At 40.4% G+C, this 13,999-nt stretch overlaps 1 protein-coding gene across 1 annotated transcript; it reads right to left on the reverse strand.

Moving 5' to 3' along the window:
• Positions 1–130: 130 nt before the first annotated feature.
• On the reverse strand, positions 131–5,587 carry LOC124073018 (prostaglandin E2 receptor EP1 subtype-like). Its single transcript, XM_046414895.1, has 3 exons — positions 5,372–5,587; positions 2,863–3,785; positions 131–1,697 (listed from the first exon to the last, which is right to left on the reverse strand). Exons 2-3 carry the CDS (start codon positions 3,736–3,738, stop codon positions 1,422–1,424), a joined length of 1,152 nt encoding a protein of 383 aa, XP_046270851.1. The 5' UTR covers positions 3,739–3,785; positions 5,372–5,587; the 3' UTR covers positions 131–1,421.
• Positions 5,588–13,999: the final 8,412 nt, after the last annotated feature.

Consider the following 13,999-nt stretch of genomic DNA (forward strand, 5'->3'; position numbering starts at 1 on the left):
GTGACTACTAATTGTGGCCTTGAATTGGGACGTTTGTGTCAATATTCTTTGGGGTTTGCTTTGAAAATCACATCGTGACAACTCTTTACGATACATGATGGGACTCCGATTTTCTTCTGTTTACCGTTGACCGTTTGAGACCCCATGAATAATAATACAGAATATTGTAACCATAGTGGAGTGACTTGCTTTGGAGAATCACTGGCAGCTTAATAACAGAATTGAGTATTTAGTGCCTTTTGTGTCTTATTTTGAGAGAGAAAAGACTCATACTCTTATTCTGATTCAGATAAAAGCACATAATGGCATGCCATACTCCTTTTTTCAAAGGAACTACAAAGAACTAACATGAGTCTACATTACTAAATGAGACTTTACACGAATAAAATAAGACTAATTAGTCAAAGATATCAGACTTTGGTTTGGGGATGGAATCAAATAAACAACTCTTGAATTAGTAATCTTTAGAGATGTTGGTAGGTGGATTTTATTACCTTTGGACGAGTCCCAGTATTTTCCAACAAAGCTGACGCTTTGCCTCACTCAGTCAGAACATAGCTGAATATCGCTAACATTATCTTATCTCAACAAAACTGCAAAAATATGACATCAAATACAAACCAGAATTAATTGAAACATAAGCAGATAACCATTTATTGTGTGACCTCAAAATCCCTTTTCTAAACAACTATCACATCCAAATAGCTTTTTCAACACATAACTTCACTTCAGTCCCCAGGCACTGCGGGGAAATACTGCAGATACATACACAAACACACAATAAAGACACACATTCACATTTATGTCATAGCTACAATGGACACACGTAGGGTGTTTTTCACATCTTCAAGCTGAGGTAAAAACACAGCCTTTTATTTTGCTCTCTTATGGGAGCATTTCCGCAAGTCATTGACTTTTACATTATGTCAGAGAACAAAACTACACTTGCAGACAAAACCTTTGAGTTGAGATGTTTGCTTTAAACTAGATACAGTCTTCACGTCAACAAAGAAGTTAACACATTATACTCCAACTGACAAAATCTTTTTCATTTACATCTGCTCTCATAGAGGACAGACTGTCATGCAAACAGGTCCTTTATACGGTCATGCTGCATTCACCGTTAGCAGTTTATAACATACAGCAACCCAACACATAACTGTAACTGGTCATTGATATTTCAGATCTGGAACATTTCCATCTTTAACCACTTTGAATCACAACACATAACACTTCATACACATAAACCAGGGTGACTGTCGTTCCTACCAGCCAAGAATCTTTTCACTGGGACAATTTAAATATTGAATTTTAATCCAGATGATAGACTGCTGGGTTCAGCGGTGATCCAGCTGGCAGGTGACAGAGCATCCCTTTAAAAGTGATAGCTGTTACATTGATTTCTTCCTCTACAAGTCCCATTAAATCTTATTAACACTGTTTTTCTCAGAGTTCTGAAGCGAGCTGACATCCCAGCGAATGGAGCGTAACGTGCTCCCCTTGAGGCTGGCCTGCTTTTTAGTGATGCGGTAGATCTTCCTGAGGATGGCGCGTCGCAGCAGGATGTAGACCCATGGGTCCAGGATCTGGTTACAGGTTGCCATCCTGACACCTGTCATCATCAGGCGCCTGTAAGTGTCTCTGTCACTGCTCAGAGAGCCATTGTAGGACTGTGTGACTGACATTAGCCCAAAGACCTGAAAAAGAAAACAAAACAACTTTTTATCCTGCAATAATCTCAAACTAGCAAATATGCAAGTAGGTTATAACTGCATTACTTCATTTTCAAACTCACACCTTGGAGAATCTGGGCTACTTGGAGTGGCATGATACAGCTCAGTCAACTGTTGCTGTATCTCTGCAGTTAAATAAGAACTTTCAAATGCCTCTTCTTTTCCTTTGTGTGCACTTACTTGTGTCAAAACATACCAGCTGCTGTTTATACTGAATATACAAAATATTCAGCATTGAGATATTGAGACAGTGTGGAATAAGATGATATTTATGAGCCTTAAAGTCAATTTACTGTTATCGGGAAGGGAAACTGCATGTTAAGGGGTTTTAAAATACTGTGTAGTAATCAAGCAAAATAAACTGCTGAAGTAGCTGCTAAAGCCACAAGTTCAGTCTAATCACAAACTCCTCCCAGTGTTAATACTGTCATGGACAGCACACTGTCAGTACTCAGTCATGTGAATTAAGGTTATATTTTTTTCTGATGCGTTGTAGAGACAACATTTTGAAATTCAGTGCTGAGACTTTTGTCACATCAGATTCTAGTGAAACTTCCTGTTTCCTGCAGTGTTGAACACTTGTGATGTGATGCAAAGTTGAATGCTTCTTCCCTTCTTAGTTTTTACAGTCAGAAGCACATAACACAACAGATTATTCAAATCCTTAATCTGTTGTAGAGTATTAGCCCTATAAATTGTAATTTTAAACTCAAAAATTTAAATTTATAAACTCATTCCAACCTTCTTTGAGCAAACATAAATTTTATTAAAATAAAATCTGTGAAAAGATAAGTAACAGTTCATTTGTTTCACAGTATTGAACTTTGGAGGCATGAAGAGAATTTTGAACTATTCTCTAAATATTTATAAAGGTGTGTTGAAATTTATCTTAATTCAAAAACACAGGCATTATAAAGGGTCAAATAAACGTATGGAGTATGGAGTATTTAACAGTGTTTATGATTTCCTAAAATTTTAAATAATTTTCTGTGTCACCACGCAATGATTTGGGAAATCAAACACAATTCAAATATTACCCTAATGACATTTAGTGATACTAAAATACTCTCTAAAATACTTTCTAAAATACGATTAATGTGTGTTGTTATATCATTTATCCAGCACTCACCAGCAGGGGGCTCCAGCAGATGCAGGAGGTGACCATGATGCCAACCAGCTGAACCACCATCTCAGTGTCATGAGACCTGGCGGAGCGGCGCTGGGCGCAGGACCTTTTCTTTAGCCGGGCTCTCACTAGTGTGAGCCCACTGATGGTGTTGCACACAAAGGCCAGAGCCAGAGAGCTCAAAGCCAGTCCAGAGAAGAGCACCACAAAGGCCAGATCTGTTCCTCTGGTACCCTCCATCACCCTGATGAAGCACCACGTCCCTGGGTACTGGTAAGTGTAGGCACCCAGGCGGAAGAAGGGTAAAAGGGCTACACATAAAGCCAGCAGCCAGATTAGGGTCAGTGCCATCTTTGTCCGTGCTGTGGTCACCAAACGAGCATGCAGCAGAGGCTTGGTGACACCTAGACAGCGCTCAGCAGCCATGGCGCATCCCAGGAAGAGAGGACACAGCCCAAAGAACACCATGCACCCTCCCAGAAATTGACAAGAGGCATCCGGATCTGCAGGGTTGCCTTGAAAGCTGGAAACAGAATCAGCTGTGGAACCAGTGCTTTCTGAGTATCTCTTCAGTACAAGGGCTCCAGGGATAACATGTCCAGCCAGATCTGTTGCCACCAGAGAGCTGGCAAAGAGGAGAAAGGTAGCCTTTGACCGCCGACGGAAGCGGTTGTAAGCCTTGACGAGAATAATGAGGGCCACCACATTGAAAAGAATGCCCAGAGTCATGGTGAGGCCGGCAGCTGTGGGATTGTTTGGTGTACGGGTGGCATTATATGCTATGAACTCCACCTTGGGCGCTTGCACCATGGCGGTGTGGTTAGAGTGGGAAAAGGGGGCAACTGTGCCCGAGGAGTTGTAGTGCTGCATCTCCAGCATCACCTCTGGGCTCCGTGCCTGATGTTGTTCCTCTGGGTAAGAAGATACTGAAAAAGAAAGAGACTGGATCAGCATGCTGAGTGATAGGGACTGTATGAAAGTTATTGGCATGAGGAGGGAGCTTAACTCTTTTGTTTCACCTTCCCTTTGATTTCCCACTATCTCAACTGACTCAACCTTTTAAATCATAAGCCCCAGTCTAACTTGGTATTGTTTTAGACTATAACATAATAAATAATAATTGCCCCATACGGATTCATCCATCCATCCATTTTCTATACCGCTTATCCGTCAGGGTCGCGGGGGAGCTGGAGACTATCCCAGCTGACTACGTGCGAGAGGCGGAGTACACCCTGGACTGGTCGCCAGTCAATCGCAGGGCCAACACACAAAGACAGACAACCACACACTCACACCTAGAGGCAATGTAGAGTAGCTAATTAACCCAATGTGCATGTTTTTGGTATTGTGGGAGGAAGCCGGAGAACCCGGAGAAAACCCACGCAGGCACAGGGAGAACATGCAAACTCCACACAGAAGGGCCCAGACCGGGATTTGAACCTGGAACCGTACGGATTCAAATTTGCAAATTAAAAATCAATCAAATCAGATGACATAACAACTTATGTATAAGGTGAGCTTCATGTCTGATTGTGCGTCCTAGAACCAACACAGTGGCTGAGTTGCATGACCCCTGATGTTATCGACCTAGTTTTATGTAACCATTAGCCATGTCAAATGACAATAAAATACATATAGCACCACTCCTCCACTTTTATACCCTTCATTAAAAAGTTTCGGGTTTTTAAATTCTACATCAACATCACACTTGGGTTGAACTCCAGTTGTTTCCTTACTGTCATCTCTACTGCCTCAGATTCAAGTGACTCAACTTTAAGACACAACAAATTAGTAGTGAGACCTCAATGAGGTTTAAGTGCAGAGCCTCACTTTTCCTTTCTCCTCACAAGAGGCAACACAAAGTCTGGACAAGTTCTGACAGTTTCTGTTGACAGTGAACACATTCCTCTAAAAGTAAAGTTACCATGCGACCTCGCATGTTTGCAAACATGCAAAATGCTGGGAAAAATTTTAACATTTATTTGCATACATTCAGTTGATATTGTTTGCGTTAAATCAGACTTGGAAAGCAGGAATTGTTGTTGATTGTCATTAGCGTCAGTGAGGGAAACATTGGGCTTGTTCTTAGAGCCAAGAACAACACCATTGTGATGCTGAATTCTTTGCACATATTGGCTATTTTTTTTCTTTACCAAAGCCTGATTGTTATAGTCCTATATTTTTCTTAATTTTTAAAATGTTTAACATTTTTTCCTGGCACAATGTTTAGTATTTAGTAGTCTGATGATTAATAATTAATTCATATATTGTTACAAGCACGATAGAATTGTGACCAAACCAGTTTAAATTAGCATTTCCCTTAAAACTATTTTCATAATTGATATCAGAGCGTTTTCCAAATTTGTGGGTACATCCTTCGACAGTCTCAGTAAATCCAAATGGTAAATGTTGCCATAAAATCAACATCACTTAACATTTCAACATAATAAAAAAGTGAATGTTGAGGAATAATAGCTTCAGGGCATACATTTGGGTTCTGTATCTACCTTACCTTTGAAATAAAAAGTCCATGGAGATGATCAGGATCACTTTGACTTTGACAGTTACTCATAACTGAAGATACTTAAAATAAATGAATCCAAGCTGTTCTTCATATCCTCTTGTGTTGTACCAAAGTAAGCACACTTCTGCACCTTAAGTATTTCCTCATTCTGCAGCTATGTTGAAAGTCCTCTCTGAGAACAAGCAGCCTCCTTGTAACATTGCACAAGCGTGTCTTTTGCTGCTACTGGCTGCCGCTGGCTGCTTTTATACTGCAGAGCTGCACCGCGCTCACATTACCTCTGGGTGTCTCAGTCAGTGAAAAGCAGTATCGCCCTCGCAGCAGTGACTCCCTGGAGTGGGGAGAATGAATGTAGCAGCCAGAGAAGTCCCAGAGTAGAGAATGAATATTTAAAATCCAGCCACTTCATCCCTGACTCCACTTCAACAAACAATTAAGAGATGTAGGGGCTTAAATATTAATCCTATAACAACAACAACCTGTAGAATTTAAAATCCAAGAGCAGACCTGCTTAAGGCCACAGGAAACAACTCCTTTCAACTATTTGTTTAATGAGCAGTGATGTAGTTTTCCACTAAAATAAGCATGACTTCATATCAGCAACTTAAACAAAAAATAATTATACTACGCTGCCAGGTCAGACTCTTCAAAGTAAAAGCTGGCAATCAACTTAAAGTAGTTGACCCTGCATTACGTATGTGTTTTTACCGCTCATTCCCTGTTAATTCTACTGAAATTAAAACACTCCCCTGCTCCGCTGAGCCTCATCTGAACAGCCTCTACAGTCCTGTGGTCAGCCCTCATCAATGTAAACCAGCTGTGCTCCCACCACTACAAACATCTCAAGTCACAGTCTGTAGCTGCAGCTGTGACTGCAAAAATGATTTTCCACTTCTCCACAAGACTGGCCAGACTGCTGCTGGGGAAATTAAGGTTTAACGCTGCAGACCTTGCCTCGAGGAGGAAAAACACACTGCACATTTTAAACGTGCAAAATTACAATACTATTAAGTGAAAAGGAAGAATATACAAATGACTTGAGGGAGCCTCACCAGTTTCCATCATCACCAGTCAGGCATATGAAATTCCTTATTTTACTGTCACCTTATGTCTAAACAGTAGAAGGACTCTGCTGTAAAATGATGTGCTAATGTACACAATACCTCTCTTTGTTCATACACACACTGGTGCTTTGTGTCCAAGGTCCTCTTTGACCGGTGGTGCAGTGAGACAAAGACTCCAACATGTGTGCATATAGGCATGACAGAAAGAACAGAAAAAAACATGTAATATTTTAGCAACATGTTAAAAGCACATATTTGAGACCAAACTGTACATTGCCCATGCATGCCTGTGTGTACTTGCAGGTATGTAACACACACAGTCGGACAGCATGCCAGTAGGGACAGGTGCAGCTGTAGGACTATTAGCTATGCCATAAAACCTGGAGCTGGGCTGCTAGGATTTACACCTGAGTTGGCTAAATGGAGGAACTCTAATGAATGGAAAGGAGCCAGAGAGAAGAGACGGCACAGGAGAGCGAGTGGATGCGAGGAGGCAAGCCCGCTCACACGTGCAACACAGCAAAACAAAACAGCGAGGCACGCTGATTAAAGGCCATTTTATATTAAAACATCTCAAGTAAACAGTGCTAATTTTCTCTGGTAATGACAAAAAGCTGCAACAACAAAAGTGCCTTTGAGGCTTTATGAATAACTCACTGTATTTACAGTAGCATACAAAACACAACTTTATACAATGACAAAAGAGTTCATTTCAGGTTCAAACATATTTTACAAACTTTTTAGACTGCTCTGCAAGAATGCAAAAAAAAGAAAGAAAGAAAGAAAGAATTTGTTTAAAGTTAAGAGGTGAAAAAAATGTTTAGGAAAGGCCACAAAATGTCTGATTCATTTGGGTCTGAAGAATTTTTCCACGTCTGTGTGTGCCATTGTCTGCAGACATAATCATGGAAAGCTCACTCAGTGGCTTCTCAGTGTAGCAGAGAATAAAGTGCTCTTTAGAGATTTTTCAGTATTTACTGATGTATCTCAACTCCACATGGATGCTGTTTACTTGCATAGCCATGTTGATTGCATATTTTTATTTGCACCAAAGGGGCACATCATAAAACAAGAAGCCACATGCCAAAACAACTGTAAATAAGTCTAATGAGTTGTTTTGTGTTGTACCATGCATTGGACAACAACATACATCAATCCGATAAGAGTGAACTTTTCTGAAAATCACCCCCACCTGACTGAGAGGCCTCAGACACAAGGAGCACCAGCTTGCCCAGGGTTGCCTTTTGGGCTTTGAATGCCTCACTTCATTACACAGGAATCTACTGAATGGCGCTGCTGGAGACCCAGTAAAAACATTCAGAATTTAACAGAAACACAACGTGAGTTCCTGAGAGTCGTCGTGTTTCAGTAAAGTTCGAGTTTTTGCGTGTCCACCCAAAGACAGTGCAGTCAGTTTCACATGCTGTGAAACTGTTTGTCTAACAAAATCATCCTTTTTCTGACAGCTTCAGATGAACCACAGGAGCAGAAGAACACAGCAGGCTGGTCAGATATGGTTGGCTGCATGCACCATTTTCTGCATTCTGTAAAGAACAGCCACAATAAAATTACAGGATTTATTTGTTGAAAACCCCATAATTATCATGCTTTTAATCCAGACATTTTTGTATAATTATGCATGTCGTGCTTGTTGGTTTTTATATATAATCAATTGTTTATTATCTCAGGGAAAGTACTTGCTGGTCTTCGTAGTGGCTTTAGATGAGTGTCATTTCCTCTTGTTGCAAAATCTTCAGGATTTTGCCTTAAATTATCTTCATAGGTCCACTGGCATTTGTATGATGACTGCAATACTGCAGTGTCCCAGAAAGAACTCGTTCTTTTATTTGGATGGAGACACTTTGTGTCTTTAGGGCGAGATGCATACAGGAACGTATTCAAATGATACTCCTGCTCTCCCCACCTACACAGTCACACCTACAAAGGCTCATCCTAACCGCCCCTCATCCGATCACACATGGTGAAAGCATGTCCATCTGTTCTTCCCAACGGTGTGGTTGTGGGGTCTTGAGAGAGGAGAGGAAAGAAGTTTCCCTCAGAAGCAAAAGATACCTCTGAGGGCCTATTATTTCTCTGGAACTAGTGGCTAATTCCTCCAAAGACATCCCTTCTTGTGTATTTTGCCCTATTTTGGAATATCTGATTCTTATAACTAACATGCTGCCAAAAAATGATTTCCAAGCTTTTTGGGTCAAATTACCTCATGAATCAAAAAACAAAATAACAATTGCCTAAAACAAAAAAACAAAAGATAATTTTAACAGTGTCAGTGATTTATTGCTCTGACTGCACTAAGCACACATGCTAAGAACATGATGAACATCTCAGAGTTCTTGAGTTCTTCACTTGAAGCACCAAAATATGTTCATATAGACGGATAGATAGATAGATAGATAGATAGATAGATAGATAGATAGATAGATAGATAGATAGATAGATAGTAGTTCATTATGGGGTTGGCAGGGCTCCTTAATACGAAGATAGATCAGGCACCAGGGGAGCTTGTGTATACACGTGGGATATTTGAGATGAGACCTTAGAGCCTTTGACCAATGAGCCACTTCCTCACTACTGTTTGTCTCAGGAGCATGGGAAATTAGAGTAACACTTACACGGCTCATGATATGTTCATCTACATCTCACACGCACACATGCACGGCTGGAAGTTTAAAACCAATTGCACACAACCTGGCCAGCACCAAACAGCAGACAAGTGACGTTAACTAGCCACTCAAAGTAGTGCAGCATTTAGCAGCTAAAGAGAAGCCTGAAAGCAGAGCTAAAAGGAAGCCATCAAAGACATTCAGGCACCCGAAACACATTCATATGACTTTTTTTTTCTGCTTCCTGCCTTTCATATATGCCAGGCTATGCCTATGTAATCATCGCTGTTCGGATGAACAATAAATTATTGAGCTGCTCACATTATCATTCCTGTCTTCCATCAAGTATGTAATGAATAGGCGCTTCCTTGACTTGCTGAAGTGTGAAAGCGCTGCAGCATAAGGACAAAGGCCGTTCAGTTACTGTATAAATCAGATGAGAACTCCATTAGTGAATATGGATGTGAAAAAACTGGCTCTATCCAGTGTGTGAGAGACTGCATCACTCTGAAAAGGTCAGCTGCAGAGAGAGAGAAGAGTCACCACTGCTGAGGACCCTGATGCATATCTCCATTTAATGCATAAGCTTCTCTAATTTCAGCATGGCTCTTCTGCAGTTATGGTGGTGAGACATAACGTCGGTTGAGGAGGCTGGTGATGTGGAGTGTGTTTATGTAATAGTAAACCTTTAGGATATGTGCATCATCAGGACCCAGCTCATGTGTTGGCTGCGATGAGTCCGACGTCCTGCTCTGACGCACAAAGTTCATGTTTGCTGAGCACTGGTCAGCGCTTCAAAAATATTTCCTTAATTAAGTGTTTTGTTTAATATTCTTATTTTCATTAACTTATTACAGACATTCAAAATACAAACTCAGTGATGGATAGTGAGTCTCTCTCACTCTTTTGCAGATAAATGTTCTTCCAGGGTAGGCAAACAGCTTCTTTTTGCCTTTTTTCTGCCACACACTGACATGTGGCGAGTCTGAGCTATTTTAAACTTCACTGCAGCTCTCCCCTCCTTAGACTCTGCCTCAGGGTGTGACATTAATCTTGTTCCTACTTGCCCTTGCCCATAACTATCTTCGCGTTGGACCGAATGGTAGGCGTGGGATGAGGTTTAACTTATCTCAGTGTCTCCTCTGGTATGAATGGATGTTGACTACAGCAGGAAAACAATTTTTAATTACCAAAGTGTTTGTATAATGCTCTCTTCCAGTAAGATGTGTCCCAGGCGGTTTTCGTAACGCATATTTGTTACTTTGTCTTTGTTGGTGCATCATCTCAATAATGTACACGGATCAAAGTAATTGTAGTAATTCCCTGTAATCCTACAAATTCATTGAAGTTGCATTCAATTTTGTATTTTAATTTTGGCCACTTTAGACAAAACAAGCTGACTTAACATCATGTTATGCAGTTCAGCAAACATGTTCTCAAACAGTTGTTACTTAACAAATCCAGTGCTAGCAGATCAACATTAACACTTAAAACCAAAACAATAACCTGAAATGCGCTAAACTGTGGGTTAATTCCTGCAAGGGTCCCATTTCATATTACACATGACATTTGATGCATTAATCAGAGAAGCATTACAGTTCTTCATTCAAAAACAATGTAAATTTTCCAGTTTGTAAATGTCTTTTTTCCTTCCTGCTTCAGTATTACATTCCTAAAAAGGGCCATCTTTTGTAAAAAGGGAAAAACAAGTTACAAAACAACAAGCAATATAAAGCATATTAGCTTATACATTGCCATTTCTGCTTCGTTGCTGGCATTTCTCATCTCCCTCACCATAACAGCTGAACAGAGACCTTTAAGGAATCATGGGAAGACTTTCACTCAAGTGTGAGGTCCAAATTGTCTGTCCTAACCAATCCAAATTTTTTCTCTGCCCTCAGTTTTTCCGCCAAAGAGTCGAGTCACTTGCAGGACTCGTGGTGTGGCGAGATCCAAAGCTTGTCAACACAAGTCAAACATAATAACAAAGCAGGCCAGCAGAGCAAAGACACCAAACCAGAAAGAGCGGCCAAGGACGTGCAGGGGAAAGTTTAGTAATCAGGGCTCCAGGTGTTGCATTATGTAAACCCAAATGTCTCCTGCTGCATGCACTCATACGTACCGTTGCAGTTATGGTTGTTCATTACCTTTAATATAAGGTTAAATTGTGCAGTGAAAAGTTTTGTTGACCTTCAGTACTGTGCTTGACATAATAGAAAATAACAGCAATTCAAAAATGCAAGATATACACAGCAAAAATAGATAGAAAAAAAAATTATTACGTGCAAAATTATTAAATGCAAAGTTCAGTCCAAATGAAGTCAGATTCTTATTTTAACACACAAATGGGGTTTCAATGAAAAACCTACAGACAATCACAGTTCCTTTAGTATTGCTGCAGTTGAGTCATTTTGAATTTTTTTTCCTGTCATTTCTCATTACGTCTAAGAAGAACAGTGCAACACAAATGCAGGTCACTTCACTACAGCAAAGAAAGCTAATTGTTTTTCAGGAAAGGCATATTGGGCACAATTCGTCTGAAAGATCACTCAAATATCTCAACATCTAATCAATGGACGGCCGTCATTTTTGATGCAGAATGAATTCTTATAACTTTGATGATGCTCTGACTTTTCATTTAGTACCATCATCAGGTAAATATTTTAGCCTATCCGATAATTTGGTTTATGACCAAATATCTTCAAGGTCATGTTAATGTGAACACGTTAGCATGGTGGCATTAACATTTAACGAAAGACCCCTAGCATGTCTGTAGACTTGGTCTTGTGAAAAGACATATTCACCTGTTAGGTAACTTTTATTTGTTATATCCAATCCAAACATAAACTGAGTGATGGCATGAGGCTGAATGAGGAACCTTGTTTCAGAAAAGGCATTTTTCTGAATTACATCTTTCTCATGTTTCAGTATGTTGGCTTTGTGTTCCTGTAAAAGCGCAGCATTAAAAACTACACATATAGTCACATTCCTGGACGACGTGTTCTCAGTGCTCTGCACAGAACTAAGGGTCCCTTTGTTGAAATTTGGCCTTGAAAGCAATCTGGCCTTTCATGTTTGATGGAAACACACTTAGCTTGTCCCGTACAGTAAAGCTCACTCAGCGAGGGGCACACTCGGACTCACAGTCGGCCCTTGTTAAATGGTGGAGCTTTTTGCACGGAGCCACAGTGCTTGCTGATTAGCTCTTAAATAGTTTGTTTTCACTAAACATCAGAACTGCCGGGAAACTGCAAAGAGGAGAACTGCCTCTTGCAGTTCATTGCCCCTCAGCACTTAATGGGCAGATTTACAAATTTATAGACTCTTCTCATAACAACACATGCATACTATTTGTATCAAGAACTGACTTCATACTTTTGATTCACAAGGACATGCCTGATATGCTATGAGTTCGTACAACAGCCTATTTAACAGAGCTTTCCAGAGCATTTGCATGTTTACAGTGCAGTTCCCACAAATCACATTTGCTTAACAAAACTCCCAACCACTTTGGAAAACATATCATTGCTTTGGATTTTTTTTGACAAATGTTGTTCCGGAACTTTCAGCGTCATCTTTATTTGTTTTTCAGCATGCTTTATAAGCCAACTCCTGATTCATTTTCAAGTTGATTTTCGAACTGCAATTGTTTTCTTCTATAGCACCTTCTGAACCACATATATTTAGATTTGGATGAACCAATAAGCAAAAATGTAAATGTAATGATTTTGCTCTCATTTTTCACAAGTTCCAGTCAGAGATAGACATTTTCTCTTTCAAATTGCAGACACCATTCTCAGAACCGCTTTTAATAGTAGAATTAGTGTTCAGTTCAAGTGCCACACCTCTGGTGGATATTCCTGCAGCTAGCACACCAACAGCACCATCCTGCAAAGCTTTCAACATTCATGGCATTGTGCCGTGATAAAACGGTACATTTTAGAACAACCTTTAATTGTGACCAGTCCAAGGCACACCTGTGTACTATCATGTTGTTTAATCAGCACCAGGATATGCCACACCTGTCAGGCAGATGGATTATCATGGCAGGAGGAGGAGTTCTCAACAACAACACAGATTTGTTATCAAATTTGAGCTCAGCATTTGAGAGAAATAAGCTTTTTGTGTCGACAGAAAAAGAGAAGAAAATGCCGGAACGAAGATAGGATAGAAGCTGATTTTGACAATTTTTTTTTTAAACTCTTAAAGCTAACAAGTTTCAGTCGACATCGTTCCCTGTTCACTTCCAGTTTGCCTGTGCAGACAGAGTGTAGCTCGTTTCTGTTATTCTAGCAAAACAGCTCACTACAATCCAAATAACTGTCACCGCAAAGCGCTGTTCATTTCTCCAAAGTGAGCCCTTTTGTGCATGCCGCCCTATAAATCAAGCGCATGAAGTCATATCTGTGTAATTATTTATTCATGTGCTTGCTGCTCTGAGGTTGCATGTGAAATATCCTGTGGATTACGTCGTTCTCATTTTCAGTTGGTTCAATACCGACATACTGCCAGCATCTCATGCAGACGCCCAGTGTGCCAGTGGCGTCTGTATGAGATGCACCAGGCCTTCAGCTAGCTGCAGTGTTGAGCAATATTATTAGCCAATATTAGACACTGAAACCAAGTCAGATGACGTAGTATAGATAGTGACAAGTTTGTGCAGGGGATATACGGGCAAGCTTCCAACCGGGAGGCAGATGTTTGTGTCCTGCGTGAAACCAAAAGTCAACAATGACATATTATTTTACCCAAACTGTTCATCTTTTCCTCAGTCTAACTAAGGAGTTTCCGTCGCCTAAACCCAACCAAACAGCAACAATCTTAAGCTTGTGTTACAAATGCTTGCTGAAGGCAAAGTTCTCTCAGAAGCAGAGCCTGTTACAAATGCTTACAACAGGGGCCTTGTGCACCTGTATGAGATGGCAAGG

The sequence above is a fragment of the Scatophagus argus genome, chromosome 16, assembly GCF_020382885.2.
Source record: "Scatophagus argus isolate fScaArg1 chromosome 16, fScaArg1.pri, whole genome shotgun sequence".
NCBI lineage: Eukaryota > Metazoa > Chordata > Actinopteri > Scatophagidae > Scatophagus > Scatophagus argus.